The sequence below is a fragment of the Pogonomyrmex barbatus genome, unplaced genomic scaffold (assembly GCF_055798465.1).
Source record: "Pogonomyrmex barbatus isolate J1 unplaced genomic scaffold, ASM5579846v1 scaffold4, whole genome shotgun sequence".
Lineage (NCBI taxonomy): Eukaryota > Metazoa > Arthropoda > Insecta > Hymenoptera > Formicidae > Pogonomyrmex > Pogonomyrmex barbatus.
In genome coordinates, this window is record NW_028297138.1 from 12,487,763 (window position 1) to 12,510,049 (window position 22,287).

The 22,287-nt window shown below is 33.6% G+C and overlaps 4 protein-coding genes and 1 pseudogene across 6 annotated transcripts; 3 read left to right on the forward strand and 2 right to left on the reverse strand.

Annotated features, from left to right (window-relative positions):
• Positions 1-28: 28 nt before the first annotated feature.
• On the forward strand, positions 29-1,127 carry Pfdn2 (prefoldin 2). Its single transcript, XM_011640817.2, has 3 exons — positions 29-264; positions 420-543; positions 623-1,127. The coding sequence occupies exons 1-3, from the start codon at positions 116-118 to the stop codon at positions 800-802; spliced, it is 453 nt and encodes a 150-aa protein (XP_011639119.1). The 5' UTR covers positions 29-115; the 3' UTR covers positions 803-1,127.
• Positions 1,128-1,472: 345 nt separating this feature from the next.
• On the forward strand, positions 1,473-6,712 carry Cul5 (cullin 5). Of its 3 annotated transcripts, XM_089081048.1 has the most exons (12): positions 1,473-1,732; positions 2,128-2,334; positions 2,416-2,595; positions 2,674-2,815; positions 2,901-3,215; positions 3,302-3,777; positions 3,861-4,124; positions 4,297-4,452; positions 4,526-4,806; positions 5,039-5,162; positions 5,266-5,501; positions 5,605-6,712. In XM_089081048.1, exons 1-11 carry the CDS (start codon positions 1,715-1,717, stop codon positions 5,458-5,460), a joined length of 2,358 nt encoding a protein of 785 aa, XP_088937174.1. In that variant the 5' UTR covers positions 1,473-1,714; the 3' UTR covers positions 5,461-5,501; positions 5,605-6,712. The 3 variants fall into 3 exon arrangements, with proteins under 3 accessions (XP_088937174.1, XP_011639118.3, XP_088937175.1); XM_011640816.3 differs by having other exon boundaries at positions 5,266-6,712; XM_089081049.1 differs by lacking the exon at positions 1,473-1,732 and adding an exon at positions 1,739-1,929 and having other exon boundaries at positions 5,266-6,712.
• A 1,409-nt stretch (positions 6,713-8,121) lies between these two features.
• On the reverse strand, positions 8,122-10,105 carry sra (RRM_RCAN_like domain containing protein Sra). Its single transcript, XM_011640815.3, has 5 exons — positions 9,775-10,105; positions 8,988-9,256; positions 8,721-8,910; positions 8,465-8,617; positions 8,122-8,400 (listed from the first exon to the last, which is right to left on the reverse strand). Exons 2-5 carry the CDS (start codon positions 9,240-9,242, stop codon positions 8,273-8,275), a joined length of 726 nt encoding a protein of 241 aa, XP_011639117.1. The 5' UTR covers positions 9,243-9,256; positions 9,775-10,105; the 3' UTR covers positions 8,122-8,272.
• Positions 10,106-10,470: 365 nt separating this feature from the next.
• On the reverse strand, positions 10,471-13,770 carry LOC105428469 (BRO1 domain-containing protein BROX). The gene is made up of 7 exons (XM_011640814.3): positions 13,508-13,770; positions 13,002-13,232; positions 12,827-12,922; positions 12,513-12,691; positions 12,269-12,444; positions 11,897-12,129; positions 10,471-11,775 (listed from the first exon to the last, which is right to left on the reverse strand). Exons 1-7 carry the CDS (start codon positions 13,606-13,608, stop codon positions 11,529-11,531), a joined length of 1,263 nt encoding a protein of 420 aa, XP_011639116.2. The 5' UTR covers positions 13,609-13,770; the 3' UTR covers positions 10,471-11,528.
• Positions 13,771-15,782: 2,012 nt separating this feature from the next.
• Positions 15,783-21,873, forward strand: LOC148935816 (uncharacterized; annotated as a pseudogene).
• Positions 21,874-22,287: the final 414 nt, after the last annotated feature.

Genomic DNA, 22,287 nt, shown 5'->3' on the forward strand with positions numbered 1-22,287 from the left:
CCAACATCTCAAACTCCAAATCCCAACGTTGTTATTCTCGCTGACTCGCTGCTCGCTGCGCATCAGTGACGACGCATCGTTGTAGTGAAGCTACCGCGGTCGAGAGATTCCTAATATGGCCAGCGAGAAAAAACCGGCGAAGACGCCGTCGAAAAGAGAGAAAACCGCTGAGGAAATACTGACGGAGTTCCAGGCGTTACGAAATGAACAGAAGAACTTAGTGAACAAGCTGTCCGAGATGGAGTCGGAATTGAACGAGCACAAGTATGAGCCAACCTAACCTAACCTGCGCGCTTGTCTTTTCTGACAAAGTGTTCGTGAACGCGAGAGAAACTTGCGTTTATCTTTTTTAGCTTTGCGAAATTTAATCGATATGAGCATTGTCCTTTATTCCATTGACATAATAATTGACATTTTAGAATTGTTATCGAGACATTAAAGAGCGTGGATCCCAAGGGAAAGTGCTACAGATTGATCGGTGGACTCCTATGCGAGCGCATAGTGGAAGACGTGATGGTTAGTCTGGTAACGAATAAAGAACAGGTCCGACACATCGCATTATTAATCCTTCCTTGAAAGCAAAATATTGATTATATGCAATAACGTTTAAATGTGTTTTCAGTTGGTAAAATTGATAGACTCTTTAAACGATAAAGTAACGAAGAAAGGAGTCGAAATAAATGAATACAAGGAGAAGCACAACATCAGAATCAGAGGGCAGGATGATCTGCAGCAGGAAGAAGATAACAACAACAAGGATGACAAGAGGAAGGCGATTGTTGTGAATCCCATTGTGATTTAAGTGTAACAAAAATATAAGCGTTTTCTTTTATATTGCATCAAGGCATATCGAGACGTGCGTGGAGTCCAAATTGTAACTTCTGAGTCTAGCGCATTTTTAAATTAGTCTTGGTTTATTTATTGCGCCTTCTTGATGTATATGCCTTTTTTGCATTATGACGTCACACGGTCGGACGTTTATTCTACAAGTGTATTTAATCACAAACAGAAAATTATATTCTGACATCATACGGAAATTAGGATCGCATAATTCTACGTCTTTCAATTATATCTGTATCTCTGCATCAAAAGAAATAACATAATGTTCATACATTTGTCCACTATAAGCAATCTTATGTATTTTCATACATATTCATATCTTACATTTATATATTCCTCTAATCTACACTGAAAGAAACTCTCATGTACATAAACACACAAATACAAGTTGTATGAGCAATAATACAAATAATGGAAGCTGTTAAAAAGAGAAAAAAAGAAAAGAGATAGTGACGCATTAAGATCTCTATGCCCGTCTCTTCATCGTCCAAACACGATGATAAAGAGTTGGAGCACCGTTGGTATCCTTGCTCGATCTCGCTATATCAAATCCTGTGGAATCACCCAATCGGGTGAGCTGTCACATAGGGAATTACAACGGCACGTGCTCACGCAATAGAGATCCCGGTGGGAACACGCGAATTTTATGTTCTACTGAAGACGCACCGGGAGTCATTGTAAGGGGCAAGCGGTCACGGGATCCTGGACACAATGCGGTCCGTTTCACGCCGAGTTCCACGCTAATCGAGGAATCTCGTCACCGACTCCTGACCCGGATAGTCGATCGGTAGAAGACTCGCGCGAAACCGCCTGTGCGTGTCCACTGCCGTGTAGTCTTGCAAATTTTGACGGAGGTGCGCGTCAAGAGTCTGTGATGGCGGCGTTGTTAAAGGTTAGTGGACGGCGAATAAACAAGTACCTGTGCGGGCAGAAGCGCACGATAGGAAGTTCGCTCCCTCCTCGCTCGATCGCAGAGAGTCGGCGTTATCTCGTGGCGAGGCCACCGCGATAACGGGCGCGTCTTTATGGTGCGAAACGGTGGCATCGACGTGTGAGGCTCTTTGATTCATCGCGTTTCGAAAGATGCAGGTTCTGCTTTATCCAGTTCACTTTTTCGAAATGTCGGTTATTCCGATCGTTAACAATTGTTCTCTCGCGACCGAAAGGTCGCGTATGTTTCCGTATTTCTCCCTTCCTTTTCCTCATTATTTACTTTTCGTCTCTGTCGCTTTTCTATCTCTTATTTTTTTTTACGGATTTAACGAGATACGTTATTGATATATTTAGGATAGGACACAATTCACATTTGAGGATAAATGGCCGTATATGCGACCGATTATATTGAAATTGCTCAAGCAAGAGCCAGTGACACAGGCCGAATGGCAGGATCTGTTTTATTCCGTTCAGGTATGCCTATGGGATGACAAAGGTCCTCCCAAATTACGTGATGCGTTGCAAGATGATATAATGGAGTTTATAAAACAAGCTCAACAGGTGAGAGAACGTGAAAAATTTTTATTAAATTTAAAGTTGTATTTTATGTCTCATCAAAATATATGTTTTAATTTTTTGCAGAGAGTTTTATCACATCAAGAAGAACAGGCACTGTTGAAAGCATATATTGCTGAATGGAGAAAATTTTTTACACAATGTAACTATTTACCAACACCATTTAGGCAATTAGAAACGTATCTGGCGGGAAAAACTAGTTCTGGTACACAGAAAAAAAATCAACCTGATGATATTGTTAGAAAGGTAAAAAAATTTGCAAGTTATATTTGATATATGATATTAATATTTTGTGATATTGCAAGATCTTATTTTTCTTTACAGCTAATGTTGGATAGTTGGAACCAAAGTATATTCAATGAAATAAAACAAAGACTTCAGGACGCAGCCATGAGATTAGTACGAGCTGAAAGAAATGGCGAGGCGTTCGATTCTCAACTCGTTATCGGTGTCAGAGAATCTTATGGTAATGAAGCAAATATACTACATATTTATATATAGCAAAGTATGTGTTTAACATGTATGTATAACGTAACATTTTAATGCTTCAGTGAATTTGTGTTCAAATCCGACGGATAAACTCCAGATATATAGAGACAATTTCGAGGCGGCGTACGTACAAGCCACTGAAGCATTTTATTGGATAAAAGCTCCTGAATATTTGTCTACGCAAGGTGTAGAAAGTTATATGCGTTATGCTGATTCAAAGCTAAGAGAAGAGGAGTCTCGCGCTCAGAAATATTTAGAGCCAAATACCGCGAGTATGCAACGATTAATGGACTGTTGCGTAAAAGTGTTAGTCGCAAACTTTAAAACAGCGATACTCGCAGAATGTCCAACAATGATTCAACATAATCAAACTGATAGTAAGTGATCGTTTTCCTCAAATTGGTTCCAACATTTTATTACTTTTGTATAATCAGAGTTTATTAATGAGATAAAATAATTGTAGAACTTCGTCTCATGCTGAAATTGATGGATAGAGTGCCTGATGGCGTCAATCCTATGTTGAGAAACTTGGAAGAACATATCGTGGAGGCGGGTCTAGCGGACATGATGGCAGCTGTAGACGTTATCACTCAAGATTCCGAGAAATACGTGGAAAGACTGTTAGATCTTTTCCATAGATTTTCTACGCTCGTTAAAGAGGCATTCGATGATGATCCGCGGTTTCTTACAGCACGAGATAAAGCTTATAAGCTCGTTGTGAATGATGCCTCGGTATTTAAATTAGAATTGCCTACTCGGCAAGGCTCTGGAATCGGTGGCGCGATTGTTTTAAACAATAGACCTATTACTAATAATAACGGATTAGCTGAATCGAAGTGTCCGGAACTCCTAGCAAATTTCTGTGATATGCTTCTTAGAAAAACACCACTCAGTAAAAAATTAACCACCGATGAGATCGAAAGTAAACTGAAGGATGTGGTCAGTATATACAGTAAATAATTATATCCATATAAATTTAAAAATTGAATCTTTAATTTATTTGATATTTTATTCTATTTTAGCTATTGGTATTAAAATATGTTCAAAATAAGGATGTATTTATGCGTTATCATAAGGCACATTTAACTAGACGATTAATATTAGATACGACAACAGATTCGGAAAAAGAAGAGAATATGGTAGATATGCTTCGTGAAGTTGGTATGCCTGCGGATTTTGTTAATAAATTAGCTCGTATGTTCCAAGATATTAAAGTATCTCAGGATTTGAATCAACAGTTTAAAGAACAATGTCGAGCTGCCATTGCAGATAGCATAAATATTAAGGTAATCATACATGCCGTTTTTCACAAATGTACATGTTTTTATTTAAAAATGAGATCAAAAAAGTTGTATATAAAATATATATAAAGATGTAAAAAGATGTATATAAAATCAAAGACGTGTACAGAAATATTTCAAATTTCTTCAAAATATTTATCTGCTAGATTTCTTGCAGATTCTCAATGCAGGTGCATGGGCCAGAGGTAGCGAACGAGTTACTGTAAGTTTGCCGCTTCAATTAGAAGATTATATCCCAGAAGTTGAAGAATTTTATAAAAAAAAGCATAGCGGAAGGAAATTGCAATGGCATCATCACATGTCGAATGGCACGGTATATATTAACAAAATTCTATCAGAACATGCTAACTTGTTACATAATCTATATTTCATGACGAATATTTCAGATAACGTTCGCGAATAAAGTGGGACGTTTTGATATAGATGTAACAACCTTTCAAATGGCGGTATTATTTGCCTGGAATCAACGACCCAACGAAAGGATTTCATACGAAAATCTCCGGCTTGCCACCGAGCTTCCGGATCCCGAGTTGAGACGGACTTTGTGGTCTTTGTGTGCCTTCCCAAAGTTAAAACGACAACTTCTTTTGGTGGAACCGCATGCTGCTACTCCAAAAGATTTTGCGAACGACACAAAATTTTGGGTTAATCAAGAATTCGCTATTGTGTTAGTATTTTTTAACTATTATTTTTCTCATATTAGCAAGAAGTACAATACAAGCTGTACGTTTAATTCTATTAAGTCTATTTGATTATCTCATGATTTATATATTATATTATATTTCCGAGTTTAATATTTATATATAGAGAATAATACGCAATATTTATTTTTATTTTTATTTATCGAAAGCAATATTAAATTATTATCATAATTATTAATCGGAGTATTTCTATATTAGAAAAAATGGCAAGATGCAAAAACGGGGGAAAATAAATTTGATAGGACGTCTTCAATTATCAACAGAACGTAGCAGAGAAGAGGATAATCAATCTATTGTACAACTCAGAATATTACGAGTTCAGGTATGTCGCCTACAAGGTTTTAAAAGAAATAACATCATATAATACATAGAAAAATATCGATTAATTATTTATTTAGTTTGATAATTCTTGTATATAATTACAGGAAGCTATCATTAAGATTTTAAAGATGCGTAAGATAATCAGTAATGCGCAACTACAGACCGAATTAGTGGATATATTGAAAAATATGTTCTTGCCGAGTAAAAAGATGATAAAGGAACAAATAGAATGGCTCATTGAACATAAATATATTCGGAGGCATGATGAGGACATTAATACATTTGTGTATATGGCATAACACGGGATTATATATACATGCGAGATTGTTCGAGTTCTGTGGTTAATATTATATTTTTATAAAAAAAAAGGATTTAGTTTTCTTACGTGTGAGGATACATTCGAATCCATCGCATCATGCGATTATGTTTCATTTTTTTTATAGCATAGTGGAAAAAAGAAGGAATGATTGCATTAAATATTGAAATAAGAAGTTGAGAGGACAAGTTACAATCGTTTCCACCCATTGCCGACAATTGCCGATTGTTATACTGAATAAAATGAAATGTATAGCAAAACTGGAGAAAGCGTCGCAATAATAATAAGAAATATGTACAATATCGTACCATGATAAAACTAGCATTTATCGTTTATTTTGGCATTGCTCTATATTCATCTAATCAGAGAAGAGAAAGAGAGTAAATTGAATTAAAAGAATTATATATGTATATACACATCGATGACATTACCACTGCTCGTTTATATTTCGCTAAAAAATGTTCCTGAAATGTTTTTATATATTTTTTTTTTCTCTTAAATCCGTATTTTAACTAAATTTTTGTCAAAAGTCTCTGTTATACATTATCGATACGCAACAAAGATTTGGCACTAAAATCATTGGTAGATCCTTGCACAAATCTGAACGACAGTGCACGTATATATGTACATTATATTAAATTCAATCGTAAATAATAAAATTTGCATATACTTGAATAAATAAATAAATATATATATATATATATATATATATATATATATATATATATATACATATATATATATACTATATACATAATGTTTTGCATACGGATTTACTCGTCACTAATTAGATGTGGATTACTGCAAAATATTTGTTCGGACATTTTCTACATGATATAACATTTTTTATTTAGCCCTAGAATTTATAATCAAATTTACGGACGGCGTTCAAAAACGTTCGTAATTTTCATTTTCAGAATACATTAAAAGCCCGACGAATAACGTCATCTAATGGCCTATACAATACTTTTTAATGCATATAAGCATATATACCTCGCAACACCAAACTTGATTTTAATGGTGGTAGAAATATGTCGTATATTTGTACGATGATTTTTTTCTACATCTGGAACAGTTATGATGGTCACGAATCGTCGAAATAAGTCAGAAAAAGTAGTTACTTAAGCAAATAATAACGACGGTTATATGTATAAAGCTTTTATATAACTTCAATAAGTGAAAGACGAGTGTAATGGTATAAAATCCAATGAATTAAACGACAGAGTATTTCATAACTGTGTACAATACGTCCTTATCGAATCAATTTCCATTTTACCTATCACGTAGAGAAACAATAAATTTTACGCGGTAACAAGTAGCGCTTTTGCGCATTAGGCTACACACATTTTATATATATATATATATATATATATATAATATATATATAAATATATCTCAGAATTTTTTAACGTAAAATAATTTGTATTTATATTTTCTTCTCTTTGATACAAATCATTTGTACATTATTTTCTCTGGTGTAATGATTATTCGTATTTAGAAATATTCTTCGGAATATTGTTCGATAAAGAAAGACTGAACTTAAATGAGACGAAACAGTTTTACGCTCTTTCATCGTCGGGAGAATGCAAATAGTAATCACACTATACAAAAGGAAGTGCTGCTATAAAGTATTTATAAATATTCAACAATTATTTTTAGGTCACAGATCTTGCAGGAATTATATACGTTTTCACGTATAGAACAATATATACATATACACAATCACCACACTGCCGCTGCGTAAATTAGTAACGCTGATATGACCACATACGTACCGATATCTCTCTATAGCTTATTTTTTTTCTAACTTAATCCTCTTGAAGAGCAGAGTGATAACAAGTTTTCATAAATTTTATTAACAAGAGACCATAGAGATATAGCTTTAAGATAGCATGTAACGTTCAAGCTAATGTGAGCTAGCTTTCTACGGAAAACACAGAACGAAGAACCACATGATTATTTTAGAACAATACATTCGTATACACACACATATCACATATATATTAATGCCATATATTTCCGTAGATTTTTCCCGCATGCACGCAAAGTATGAAATAAAAAATTCAAGAGATATAATCTTTAAGATGTTTCTGATAGAAAGAGATATACGAGAAAAAACAGATAAATCACGAAAGCTGTCAGAGTTGAATTATTTTGATTCGATCGATTATTCTAACATTAGTATCATTTGTGAATTCACAACAATATTGTTATGCATTACGTGCTGTTTAAGAATACAAATAACACACCAACAATGAGAGGTAGAACTGCAAAATCTCTTAATACCGATTCCAACGATCGTCGACGCATCAATGGTTAGCTTCACCAGATCGGATTCACCAGATTCTCACGATATGCAATTATTGACATTGAGTGAAACATAGAAACAATGTAGGCCAAAACAATGTAGGTCAAAATTTCTCGGATCTTCATTATGTAGATTTTAGGAAATGGAGCACAAGCATACTCTTCACGAATTCTTAATGGATAAATACAAATAAATTCTATATCTTGATCAATGTATAACAACGGATATTTATAGATCATTAGTATTTATAGATCACTGCTACCCGCGGGAAGCTTGGTAAATACCAGACATTACATTGTCTGGACATTACGTTGTCTGTATTGTTTCGAGCTGTAATTTTTTTTTGCAATATCAGTTTTAATTGTAACTCTGATGTAACATTAACTTAAAATCGCTCGCTATAGGTCCTGCTTGAATTTGGTTTTTTTTTTGTGAGACATAGAAACAAATCGTATGACAAATTCAAGACGTGAATATTGGGAGGAAATTAATGTTCCGGACACCGCGTGTGTTGAATGCGAGGTGCGTTTTTCGCGCTCGGATTCGCATTCTCGCAAACGTGCACGACTATGCCTGGTTGCCCCGATCCACCCGGATGTATCTCATGTGTGCCGCCTGTAATATAAATAGTTATACAAAACATCAGTATAAATCTAAAATAATAAAAATATATAATAACCTGCAGATAAATTAGCTATAGCAGCTAATAGATCATAATTAACGAGCGGTTCTCCTTCCTCACGTGGCTTCCAACCAATCGGCGGAGAAGCTGGAGGAGATATGAGGAATTGTTTGGTAAGCGCGGGTGGTTGAAGATGTTGATCCTCCATGTCTATAAATTGAAATGAATTTCAATATGAATCAGAGACTATTCTTCTTTGTGAAAACTTTTTTGCATTTATTACTTTTATTAATGTAAAAATCTCATTACAAACCTATTGGCGTTACTGGCTGTGCAAAATAACAATTAATATCAGTTTCCCCAAAATGTGTTTGATGCAGTTGTATCCTTGCATTCGCTGCAGCACTGGGGGAATTGTAGTTTACTCTCATTCTTCTGAAAGATCTGAAGTACTGAAACGTAGCGTCTTCTCCAAACTGTTTGAAAAGATTTTCTATGGCCACCTGCAAAAACATGGTATCATTATCAATATAACAGAAGAAGAATCCCCATTATTTAATACCTCGCACAACATATATACCTTCAATTCGTCGCCTTTAAACACTCGAGGATCCACATTTGTGACAATTACAGAAGTCGGTAAATCTTCATCATGAACCAACTCATCAATTGATCTAATATTCGTGTCATCTTTTTCTCTCTTAAATTTCAGATCTAGCTGTCCATAGTTTGGATGCAAATTTGGTAAGCCATCTACCTCATTAATTATTATGTTTTCAGTATCTTCCAGCTCCTCATCCTCTACCATATTTCTACTACCGCTCTTCTCCTCCATTTTTATTTCCTGCTCTGCTTAAGAATTGCAAAGTTACAAAAAGATTCGAGACTTTACAAGATTTAGAGAATTTAAAAACTTAAAATTATCCAACATTAAATCCAATGCGTATACAAAATGAAGTGAAATAAAAAAATGATTCGACGTTTATTCTTTCTCATATGAAAATGAGATTCTCATTTGTTGTAAATTTACTAATCAGTTTGAAAATTAGAACGTTTACGTATAGAAACATCATACCAGGATGAAATTAAAACTTCTTTGCGAATCAGAGGATATTTAATAAATCCATAACAATGCTTAACTTCGCATGTAATTTATGTTTTCCGATTTAGAGATTTATAATTAATAAAAGAACAGTGCGAGCATAGTTCCGCTTTATCGACCACGCAAGTATCGTTAAATCTGTTGCCGCCAACGCAAATGGATATATGTAGACCGATGTTGTTGCGGAATGTTGTTTGCACGAGATGTAAGATTATTCCGCGAGAACTCTTTTTGAATACAAAACGACGCTGAGCGTCCCTCTTACCTCTCGACTCGACGAAGAGAAAGAGACCGAGCACCGGACTTGGATGTTGTCAAGTTGTTGTTTCGTCACGGGTATATTTACGTTTCACGCGTACGCAAAGTTTACTCCATTTCGGCGAATCTAGTCAGCGCGTCGCTCCGATATCGGCATCCTCGCATTCGCGTTCGCTGCCACCGACGTGTCTCCTCGCCAACAGCGTTCGCTATTTCATCGCTGCGACGTAGCCGCGTGTCATCGTCAACTTCAGGGCACCAGGAACAGCGGACGATTCGCGCGTCCCGTCCCGTCGTATTGCAATCCGATCGAATGCCATGGTCGGCGAGCGGGTCAGGTTAGATGTGTACGGAGAGGGATGAAGTTGTCGAGAATCAATTGATCAACATTGCCCAGCCTGATTTCGTCGGACGTGCCGATCGATTGGCTATCAAACGGAGAATCTCTAGAAATTCCTATAACAGCTCCATAAATTCCCTATCGGGAATTTATTCTCGATTGTTTCTAGAAATTCATAATGTTTATGACCTTTAAATTTGAATCATTATTGAGAGCGTAAATGAAATATCTTCATTAAGCGATTTTTTAATTTTCAGATTGAATATGTATAAATATGTAGGTAAATAAATTAAAATATTTATATCACAGGCGTATTATTGTTATACGAAAAATATAATTTTTACGCATATACACATATATATATAGATTGTGATTTAATATTCTTTATTATCTACGTTACAAGATATTGCTACATTGATCTCGATAATATATATTACACACAAAAATTATTCTCCTAAATTATTTAACAGCTAACGAAATTTCTTATCGTGTATATATAACTTTTGAAAGCCAATATCAGATAGAGTGACCTGTAAATTTTTTAATTTCAATAATTAATATCAATAATATATTGGTCAGGTATATATAAATGCTTTATCACAAATAATAATTATTAACAGAGATAATTGCTTTAATTTAGCAATAACTAATGCTTGGCATTAGTTTAATATGTTTTTGAAACACTTTTGTATATATAATATCTCTATAATCTGAATTGAACGTTTTGCGTTTAAACCTATAGTTTATAAAAAATATGTAGAAAAAGACGCATGTCTCTCCGTTATATTACATGCGTACTAATACTGTGCACTATGTGCACATTGCTTACGAAATTCTCTTCTTCGTATTATCGATTAAAAAATTTAGTTTCATTAAAACACTGACTAGGATTAAAGCGATTAAAATAATATCTGCAACATTAACAATTCTTTACTTTGTAAAGAATTATTTGTAAAGAATCACATACAGATAGCGATAGCATCGATTAAATACGATAAAAGTAAATTATATGTGAATCACATGTTATTTCACGTTGACGCCAATATAAAAATTGCTTCTAAAAAAATTCAGACATGTGCAGAACGAAGCAAATATAAATTTATATCAATAGATATAGCTAGATTAGTCTTTTTTATAGTCGTTTATCTATTCCCGTTGCGTAACATGAAATTTAATACTCGATGAAATTTATTAGCATAATAATAAATAATTATTAATTTCTTATTATAGAGATATTTTTCTTTTTATCTCTTAATCAATACTTCATATTTCGCAACAAGATTTGTACTTGTGTGACACGCATATACGTGTGTGTCATTTAACATCGTCTACACATGTCTATATTGAAACTAAAATTAATATCACTGTGAAAACGAAAATAAAAAGCATTTACAAATGGCCTACATCATTGCAGGAGAATCTTATTGTAACGTGCAACCGCTTGCATTTTTCGGCTCTTTGCTACTCTGATGAATCGCTTCTTCTTTAACTGGCGGCAAAGTCTGTTCCTTTTCTATTTTCGCCACAGCTACTCCTGCTAGTACCTTATACGTGCCCAAATTCCATATAGAGTTTGGTGACGGCATTTGGAAGTCAATTGGACTGACCAAGCCATAAGTTGCTTTCGTATCTAAAGCTGGAACTTCTCCTGGTACTGTATGATGATATCTAAGATTCAAATTTGTATTAATATATTGTTTAAACATCATGTATTTTAAAATAATATGCATTTAAAATAACATCCTGCATTAAAATAGTAACGAGACAGAATATATACATAGATAGTTACATCAAACCGTTTTCCCGATTACACTTATCGAGTGTAAGTTTCACTATGGGCGCCAAGCGTCTAAATACAGCATGCTGATCCGGTTTAACGCGAGGCGCAGGCCCATTCGTTTTCCCATATTCCTGACAGAGCGCTTTCGCTTTTTTCAAACATGAATCACTCTCCTGCATCGCTCGTATCGCTTCGCCACACTTATCCATTGCTAATAAGTTTTCACCACAATAATTATAAGCCTGAAGATAGAGCATTAGAACATTAGAAAACTTAGCGAGAAGCGATAAATATTTTTATAAACAACAAGAAATAATAAATACTTTTGCTTGTAATCATAATTAAATAATCGTTAATTTTTAGATATATCTAAAAACTTACATAAGATTGATAAAATGCCGCCTTGAGTTCTAGATATTTTATCCATTGATCAGTTATTTCTGGTTTAAATGGACGAAGAGTATTAGCAGCATCCAGAAACAACTTACTAGTTTCATTGGCTAAAGCTGATATCAAGCTAGAATTATGTTTGAGCTCTACCGCTCTAGCCACTGTCACTATAAAAATACTCGTATGAGTACAATTGAGTAAGTTTGTTAAACTTACATTTGTGTATAAATACAACCTTCTTGCGCTTCTGCAGTGCATTGATTGACATATGCATTAAGCACACGAGGATCCAAATCACTTCCCAAAGGTGGTGGATTAGCCAACTGTGGCAAAAATTCAGTCTGCACGAAGGTGAATATACCGGCGGCTCGTCTTAACAAACTATGTACTTCTTTAGCCTCGTTCATTGTTATACTGTAATTATGATGTACATATTATAATAAATTGTGAATAGAGAAAAAATAGGAGAGCGATTGTTTTTTCCATGCTTTTGTATAATAACATAAATTGAAGACTATTTAAAAATCATTTTATTCAATTCATATTTACTCATCTTTTGCAGCAATCATCGCTGCATGTTTCATAAACCATAGACCTACATTAACGCTCATGTTAGCTGCTTCATAAACAGAATCGGTGCTAGAGCTGTAACAACAAATTTTTAGTTAATTATCTTAAAAGAATCTTGGAACTACTACATTAAAAATATTCTTTTTATAATTACAATGTGCCACCACCAAGCAATGTATGTGTCCATTTAAATACAAGAACATTTCTGAGCTTGCTAGGATTGGGTCTGCCGACATGTTGCGCCTCTTCCTCAGATGGCTTGATTTCCCATAGAAATCCATACAACAAACTTAAATAACTAAGAAATGCAGGCTCTATAGAATCGCTGGTATTGTTTGCGTTTCTAATTAAATCTAGAAGTCTGGCCCTTGACAGCTTTAAGTCACTGAAAATATGGACATCTCTTAACAAAAAAAAACTTAAATTTTTAACTTAACATACCGAGATTTTTAATATAACAAAGAAATGCAAAAATTGACAATATATTCTATTGATATAATACAATACGAATGTAGTGAACTTCAGTAGTTATATGTTTGTGCAAGAGATATAATTATCATGTACAGTAGCATCCGGTGCAGTAACATCTCGAAAAATATTCGTCAACAAGTGGCGACCACGAAATGCGCAATACACGATTTATCTGCGAAATCGCTTAACCTGCATAGTTTCCTAGTGGCGTCCGTAGGACTGGCGACTTTAAGCTCGAACTTTTGATTCGACGTCGCTTTCAACACGTTACGATGAAACCAGTGCGCCATTGCGTCGCCTGGATCTCGGCAGGAGCCACCCGGTCCGCTTTCGGGCTTGTCACTTTTGACAGATAAGGCAACACGGAGCAGCGTTGCGACTGCCGCGCTCAACGAAAGAACCACTCCAGCACATCACTTTCCACAAAATGCGTCACGTGCCTGCGTACTAGTTGATAGATGAATGATAGAAAAAGTAATTAATAATCTTCTTAAGTGACTGATAACGATTACAGCAAACATGATGCCTTATCATTATTAATAATGTACACTTTGTTATTTTGAAATATAAAATTTGCTTTAATAATTTGATTTATTCGCGATTTATATGCAAAATTCTTTATATCCATTCCCATATATTAAATTAATGAATTCTAAGAATTAAGATTCTAAAAATTTCAAGTTTGATAATTGTAATTTGATTGTAGAGTGGTAATTATAATTGCAAAAATCTAAATTTGCGAATATCGATAAAGCACCAGGAAAATATAATCATTAAGAAAATTTTATTATCCAGAATTTCAAAGATTTTTTGAAATTGCTTTTTTTTGCTGTTTTAATGCTTTACCAATTTTCAAGAGCTTAACCTCTCATATTTTTCTATCCTTGCACTTTAACGGACGCAAGAGAATATTAAAACCATATCGATTTTTACATTATTTATTTTTTACTTTTACTTTACTTATATTTTTTTTCTGATCATAGCAAATTCTTTTCTTAAAAAATGTATCGATAATTTTTTCTTCCGAACCACCATATATATATAGTTTTCCAAAGTCTACTGCCTTTTTAAAGAAATCGACAGCTTATCATTCGGTAGTTTTGTCTCGTTGCTTGCTCGAATACATTCGATAGAGTGCATTTGCTGGGAAGTGAATAGGAATCAATCGCAGTGATATCGTCATCTATCAGCTATCATTTTAAAATCTATCATTAGAAATAATATTTAATATATTATTTTCATAATGCACATTTGAATCAAACTGCTTCAACGATAATAATTTGTGGAAAAAAGATGTAACAAATAAGCTTTCTTATCATCTTTTCATTTTCACTTGTAAATACAAAATATAATATTATATTTGTATATAATTTGATACTAATGCAGATTAATTTTACAAAATTTTATTAAATTAAGATCAATGGTTGATAAGTTTCATATATAATTTGTTATATGCAATTGATATTTAAATTCTCTAAATTCTTTAACCTTTGAAATAATTATCAATTATCTTCATTCTGGCTATAATGAAATTATATATAAATATTTTTCAAGAAAAACCGGTTAAAAACCGGATAATCAAGAAATTTCATACACATATAATTCTTATTACATGATTGATTACTAATACTATTACTCCTTATACTCGTGGGCCATTATAGACCATAGATTGATTTGCAAAAAAGTGCGAAAAGCAGACTCGGCGAAAGATGTAATAAAATTCGAAGTAAGATAGGAGAAGAAATGCGAAGCATAATTGTCGTTTCATAAAAATTGTATAAAACGGAACACACCCGTACAATTCAGAGGTCTCAAAAACAAGATTAATGAGTAAAATTCTCGAAGAACACTCATAAATATAAAACAACAATATAGATGACTAACTAGAAACCTTCAGATCTCTCAAAAATTAGATTTGACAGATTGTATACTCATCACATGACATCATAACTCAAATATTAACGGCATTACAGTAAATATAAAAAAAAATATTAACAAATAGCAATACAAATAGCAAATTATAATTCTAACTTATCCATCTGTAACCAACTTATCTTGTAATTTGCAATTTTTCTGGCTTTTCCATAGTTTCTTGCATAGTGGGAAGATGTCCAAAAAATTCAGAGGGATATTTGAAAAAGTTCGTGATATTTTCAAAATACCCCTATAATGGGAAAAACTGTATGGGAAGTAAATGGGAAGAACTATGTGGGGGCTATATGGGAAAAACTATGTGAGGGCTAGATGGGAAAAACTATGTGATGGCTATATGAAAAAAATTATGTGGGGGCTAAATGGGAAAAACTATGTGGAGGCTACATGGGAAAAACTAGAGACTAGATTGGAAAAACTACGTAAGGGCTAGATGGTAAAAACTATGCAGGAATTAAATGGGAAAAATAATGTGGGAGCTATATGAGAAAAACTATGTGGAGCCTAGATGGGAAAAACTAGATGGAGGCTATATGGAAAAAACTAGATGGAGACAAGATTGAACTAGATGGGAAACTACGTGGTAAGAAGATGGGAAAAGATGGGAAAAACTATATGGGAACTAGATGGGAAAAACTATGTGGGAAGAAGATAGGAAAAACTATGTGGGAAGAAGATGGGAAAAACTATGTGTAAACTAGATGGGAAAAACTATGTGGGAAGAAGATGGGAAAAACTATGTGGGAAGAAGATGGGAAAAACTATGTGGAAACTAGATGGGAAAAACTATGTGGGAAGAAGATGGGAAAAACTATGTGGGAAGAAGATGGGAAAAACTATATGGGAACTAGATGGGAAAAACTATGTGGGAAGAAGATAGGAAAAACTATGTGGGAAGAAGATGGGAAAAACTATGTGGAAACTAGATGGGAAAAACTATATGGGAACTAGATAGGAAAACTACGTGGGAAGATAGGAAAAACTGTGGGAAGAAGATGGGAAAAACTATGTGGGAACTAGATGGGAAAAACTATGTGGGAAGAAGATGGGAAAAACTATGTGGGAAGAAGATGGGAAAAACTATGTGGGAAGAAGGTGGGAAAAACTATGTGGGAAGAAGGTGGGAAAAACTATGTGGGAAGAAGATGGGAAAAACTATATCGGGACTAGATGGGAAAAACTATGTGGGAAGAAGATAGGAAAAACTATGTGGGAAGAAGATGGGAAAAACTATGTGGAAACTAGATGGGAAAAACTATGTGGGAAGAAGATAGGAAAAACTATGTGGGAAGAAGATGGGAAAAACTATGTGGAAACTAGATGGGAAAAACTATGTGGGAAGAAGATGGGAAAAACTATGTGGGAAGAAGATAGGAAAAACTATGTGGGAAGAAGATGGGAAAAACTATGTGGAAACTAGATGGGAAAAACTATGTGGGAAGAAGATGGGAAAAACTATGTGGGAAGAAGATGGGAAAAACTATGTGGGAACTAGATGGGAAAAACTATATGGGAACTAGATGGGAAAAACTATGTGGGAAGAAGATAGGAAAAACTATGTGGAAAGAAGGTGGGAAAAACTATGTGGGAAGAAGATGGGAAAAACTATATGGGAAGAAGATGGGAAAAACTATGTGGGAACTAGATGGGAAAAACTATGTGGGAAGAAGATGGGAAAAACTATGTGGGAAGAAGATGGGAAAAACTATGTGGGAACTAGATGGGAAAAACTATGTGGGAAGAAGATGGGAAAAAGTATATGGGAAGAAGATGGGAAAAACTATGTGGGAACTAGATGGGAAAAACTATGTGGGAAGAAGATGGGAAAAACTATGTGGTAACTAGATGGGAAAAACTATGTGGGAACTAGATGGGAAAAACTATGTGGGAAGAAGATGGGAAAAACTATATGGGAAGAAGATGGGAAAAACTATGTGGGAAGAAGATGGGAAAAACTATATGGGAACTAGATGGGAAAAACTATGTGGGAAGAAGATAGGAAAAACTATGTGGGAAGAAGATGGGAAAAACTATGTGGAAACTAGATGGGAAAAACTATATGGGAACTAGATGGGAAAAACTATGTGGGAAGAAGATAGGAAAAACTATGTGGGAAGAAGATGGGAAAAACTATGTGGAAACTAGATGGGAAAAACTATGTGGGAAGAAGATGGGAAAAACTATATGGGAAAAAGATGGGAAAAACTATGTGGGAACTAGATGGGAAAAACTATGTGGGAACTAGATGGGAAAAACTATGTGGGAAGAAGATGGGAAAAACTATATGGGAAGAAGATGGGAAAAACTATGTGGGAACGAGATGGGAAAAACTATGTGGGAATAAGATGGGAAAAACTATGTGGGAACTAGATGGGAAAAACTATGTGGGAATTAGATGGGAAAAACTATGTGGGAAGAAGATGGGAAAAACTATGTGGGAAGAAGATGGGAAAAACTATGTGGGAAGAAGGTGGGAAAAACTATGTGGGAAGAAGGTGGGAAAAACTATGTGGGAAGAAGATGGGAAAAACTATATGGGGACTAGATGGGAAAAACTATGTGGGAAGAAGATAGGAAAAACTATGTGGGAAGAAGATGGGAAAAACTATGTGGAAACTAGATGGGAAAAACTATGTGGGAAGAAGATGGGAAAAACTATGTGGGAAGAAGATGGGAAAAACTATGTGGGAAGAAGATGGGAAAAACTATGTGGGAACTAAATGGGAAAAACTATGTGGGGATTAGGTGGAAAAACTATGTGGGAACTAGATGGGAAAAACTATGTGGTAACTAGGTGTGAAAAATTATGTGGGAACTAGATGGGAAACTACGTGGTAAGAAGATGGGAAAAGATGGGAAAAACTATATGGGAACTAGATGGGAAAAACTATGTGGGAAGAAGATAGGAAAAACTATGTGGGAAGAAGATGGGAAAAACTATGTGTAAACTAGATGGGAAAAACTATGTGGGAAGAAGATGGGAAAAACTATGTGGGAAGAAGATGGGAAAAACTATGTGGAAACTAGATGGGAAAAACTATGTGGGAAGAAGATGGGAAAAACTATGTGGGAAGAAGATGGGAAAAACTATATGGGAACTAGATGGGAAAAACTATGTGGGAAGAAGATAGGAAAAACTATGTGGGAAGAAGATGGGAAAAACTATGTGGAAACTAGATGGGAAAAACTATATGGGAACTAGATAGGAAAACTACGTGGGAAGAAGATAGGAAAAACTGTGGGAAGAAGATGGGAAAAACTATGTGGGAACTAGATGGGAAAAACTATGTGGGAACTAGATGGGAAAAACTATGTGGGAGGAAGATGGGAAAAACTATGTGGGAAGAAGATGGGAAAAACTATGTGGGGGCTAAATGGAAAAATATGGGAACTAGATAAGATAAACTATATGGGGGCTAGATAGAAAAAACTACATGGGAGCTAGATGTATTTTAGACACTTCCGATGTATTGGTTGCTATCGTATACGTGTTTAAAACTTATATTAAAATGAAACTAGCAGAATTAATTGGAGAAAATGTATAAAACTTTCATCTTTCCCTGTTAATTCGATTTCTCGATGTCCTTTTATAAATTTTCGTTATACAACACATATATTAGAATATAAGATCGTTCTATCTGGATTCCAAATATTTCTCTTTGTCACTGTCATCTAACCGAAAATCTGTATTATACCCTTATTATCAATCTTTCTATGTATTCGCATATTAATTTCTAAAATAAATTTATTCTTGTTTTCCAGACAAAACTATTGTAACACGAAAGTTTCACGAAAGTTGTCCATTTCTATGTCGAATATTTGTTTAAAGTAATAAAAAAGAATTATAATTCATTTTATGATTTCGATACGTCAGTTTCATAATGCGTCCACCAAATGTTTTACTTTGGTACAATATATTTCTATTTGTTGTTTCATCCTTGAAATCTCGACAAAATATTTCGAACGATAATGAGCAAAGTGACAATTCAAAAATGCAATATGAACTTTTTGTGAATTCTACCAGGAAAGAAATGAACGAAATGAGTCTTATATTAATTTAACGAAGAATCACAAAAATAATGATTCAATATTGATTCAGAATAAATCCCATAATGATACTATGAATCATTATGAAAAGAATTGAGAAGAATCTGGTGGATACCAGCGCGAATTCTACAAATATCAATAACAAAAATATCATCAACTTGGAAAAAATTAATAAGAATCTCACCAAGACCGAAGGTAACACCAATTTCACGTCATACAATTATGGAAATTTCAAGAGAGCTATAAAAATATATTATGATAAAACTATCATGCCATATGAAACATGTAAAAACAGAAATGCAAACTGCATTCAGCTTTGTTGTCCTGTTAGTGAAAGTCTGACGCCAGAGGGAAATTGTAAAGTACAGAGTACTGGTATTAAAAGACTAATATTTCTTTTCCGAATGTCCGAATAAGTACAGTAATACTTCTGGAAAAGTATAGTAAGTTAGATCAACTATTTTCAATAACCATCTATTATCTATGCACTGGGATATAACATTCAACTTGCTTATAATACATACTCCTTCTTCATCAACGACAGTTTGTTCCACAAGAGAGACAAAAAACCATTTGAACCAACATCTTATTGCCTCAACAGAGATTTAAAAGGATATGATGTAGTTATTTGCAAGCAGTTTTTGAAGTCTTCAATGTTTATATCCACATGTTTTTTAGTGTCCCTACTGTTTATATTGTTGACGTTCGTAGTATATTCCGTACTACTACAAAACTCCAAAATATTCATGGTTACATGTTACGTGCACAGATCGCATCATTATTCATTGCATACATGATTATACCCATTGATCTAGTTGAGGGAATACATAAATCAAAGTTTTGTCAAGTATTCCATTGGGTATAACATACATATACTATATAATATAATAATATAGATTTGTGTGTATGTGTGGGTAGGTGTGTGCGTGTGTGATTAAATTATACATTAGGCTAGATATATAAATATTTAATTTTTTTAATAATTAACACCGGAATTATTAAGTCTTAAGAATATTAAGTCTTAAAAATATTGATAATAGATAATATTTAAATTTTGGATATTTGTATGTACATAATGTATGGAAATAAGCTTCTGATATATTAATTATTGAATCTGTATTCTAATTCATGCACATGTATTGGACATTCCGGTAAATAATCAAATCTTTCATACCTTAAATATATATCTTATTCAATTTCATAGAAAAGCAGAAAATAATTTTAAAGGCTTTTATATTTCTTAAATGGTGTGAAATAAGATACTAAAATAACAGAATTAATCAGATAAGAAATTTTATGAAAAGGTATTTTCATCTTTGAATAAACATATATGTTGATAATACGTTATTGATTAAATATAAATTGCATTTTACAGAGGACTCCGTTCATATCAATCAATTCACAAGTATGAAGAGAAAAAGAAGATAATATATTCGATTTATGCATGGGGAATTGCCTTCATTCTCACGGCTATTTGTGCTTTCATGGATTATACCATATCTTTGACAATAAAGAAAGACGCATGGAAAAAACCACAAATATGTAACGGAAGATTTTGGTTTCCTCGTACGAGACATTGACAATGCTTTATTAATAGAATTTTGTTGTTGACTGAACTTAAGAATTTTCAATCGTAAATATATACATGTAATATCTACATGTATTAGTAACTACAAATCATGTTTTTTTATTTTAGTGAAAAGCGCACAGTATTATTACTTTTTCCTGCCTATAAATATTACCGTTATTAGCAACATTTCTTTCTACAGTGGTAATGCTGACTAGGCAAATTAATTACGAGATGAGTGACTCGGAGAGAAAGTGCCGTGATGAAAATGAGCAGAGGTCAATATTTTTTTTTCTTTTTTTTCATTGAAAATAATGTTCTTATGCAAAGCAAAGTACCTTATTAAGTATATTATTACTTGTTTAAATAAAAAACATATGTTTCATATATCTAAAAAATAATTGTTAAAATGATAGTCTAAACATTTATTGGAATGAGGTAATACAGAAATATATTTGCTTATAGGTTTCATTTATATATCAAGTTATTCGTAATGATGGGAATAAGCTGGTTTTCAAAGATGCTACCACATCAGCTCGAATTTCTATCACATTTCGTCTAGTATCCTTTCCATATGATAACCACTTTACAAGGTCTAATCATTTTCATCATATTTGTGTGTAGAAAAAAGATCATATGGGAGCTATTAAAGCAATTTGATTGCCAAAATTATGAATTTGTAAGGATGCTATTTGGCAAGATTCTAACTAATGAAGGTGACGTAGCTTCGAATATTATTTCTATTGCATCGAGATCGGGAACGATGCCCATGCAAAATATTAGCCCTTCTGATCATCATGTGCAGACCAATTAGGTCTATCTCAGCAATTAGCTGCAATGTAAAAGGAGAACTTTCTTATGGACAGAATGTTCCATAAATGTCTGCCATTAAAAATATACTAATATCACTGTAATATAAATTATCATTATATTACATCATTATATTGAATAATATCAATGTATTAAATCAATGTATTTTATATGTATCAGTAAAAATATCTTAAATGAACCTTTGTATTTCTATAAGAAGACTATCTATTAACAGTAGTATTTATGGTTGAGATCACTATTGACAATTTTCTTTTGCGAATATTTTACAAAGCTAAGTGTTAAATATAACAACTTATATCTGTGCGGTGTATGCAATACAAAATTATATGTAAGGTATCATCTACATAAGTAATGAATGAATAATTATTAAAAATTCGTATATAATTTTACTTTGTATTCGCGCGAGCGTTTGCAGGATATGAATATGTATAGTATTTCACAATGCATTTATATGTTAATTATTCTTACGCTTTAGATATTAAAAACTTTAAAAACCTCAGTTCTTAAAACTTTAATTAACGCAATGGAATGTGAGAGAAATTAATGTTAAAATAATATTGATTTTTACTTTACTTACATTTATTTCTGGTCT

What these genes read in the sequence shown, in the direction of transcription:
- Pfdn2 (XM_011640817.2), top strand. Translation starts at nt 116, where the DNA reads ATGGCCAGCGAGAAAAAACCGGCGAAGACGCCGTCGAAAAGAGAGAAA. An exon ending in TCGGAATTGAACGAGCACAA is followed by an intron (nt 265 to 419) that starts GTATGAGCCAAC and finishes TTGACATTTTAG; the next exon opens with AATTGTTATCGAGACATTAA. An exon ending in TGGTAACGAATAAAGAACAG is followed by an intron (nt 544 to 622) that starts GTCCGACACATC and finishes ATGTGTTTTCAG; the next exon opens with TTGGTAAAATTGATAGACTC.
- Cul5 (XM_011640816.3), top strand. An exon ending in TTATAAAACAAGCTCAACAG is followed by an intron (nt 2,335 to 2,415) that starts GTGAGAGAACGT and finishes AATTTTTTGCAG; the next exon opens with AGAGTTTTATCACATCAAGA. An exon ending in CTGATGATATTGTTAGAAAG is followed by an intron (nt 2,596 to 2,673) that starts GTAAAAAAATTT and finishes TTTTCTTTACAG; the next exon opens with CTAATGTTGGATAGTTGGAA.
- sra (XM_011640815.3), bottom strand. Translation starts at nt 9,242, where the DNA reads ATGGAGGAGAAGAGCGGTAGTAGAAATATGGTAGAGGATGAGGAGCTG. An exon ending in TTAAAGGCGACGAATTGAAG is followed by an intron (nt 8,911 to 8,987) that starts GTATATATGTTG and finishes ATGTTTTTGCAG; the next exon opens with GTGGCCATAGAAAATCTTTT. An exon ending in ACAGCCAGTAACGCCAATAG is followed by an intron (nt 8,618 to 8,720) that starts GTTTGTAATGAG and finishes TTCAATTTATAG; the next exon opens with ACATGGAGGATCAACATCTT.
- LOC105428469 (XM_011640814.3), bottom strand. Translation starts at nt 13,608, where the DNA reads ATGGCGCACTGGTTTCATCGTAACGTGTTGAAAGCGACGTCGAATCAA. An exon ending in CGGCATTTTATCAATCTTAT is followed by an intron (nt 12,130 to 12,268) that starts GTAAGTTTTTAG and finishes CTCTATCTTCAG; the next exon opens with GCTTATAATTATTGTGGTGA. An exon ending in AATCGGGAAAACGGTTTGAT is followed by an intron (nt 11,776 to 11,896) that starts GTAACTATCTAT and finishes TTTGAATCTTAG; the next exon opens with ATATCATCATACAGTACCAG.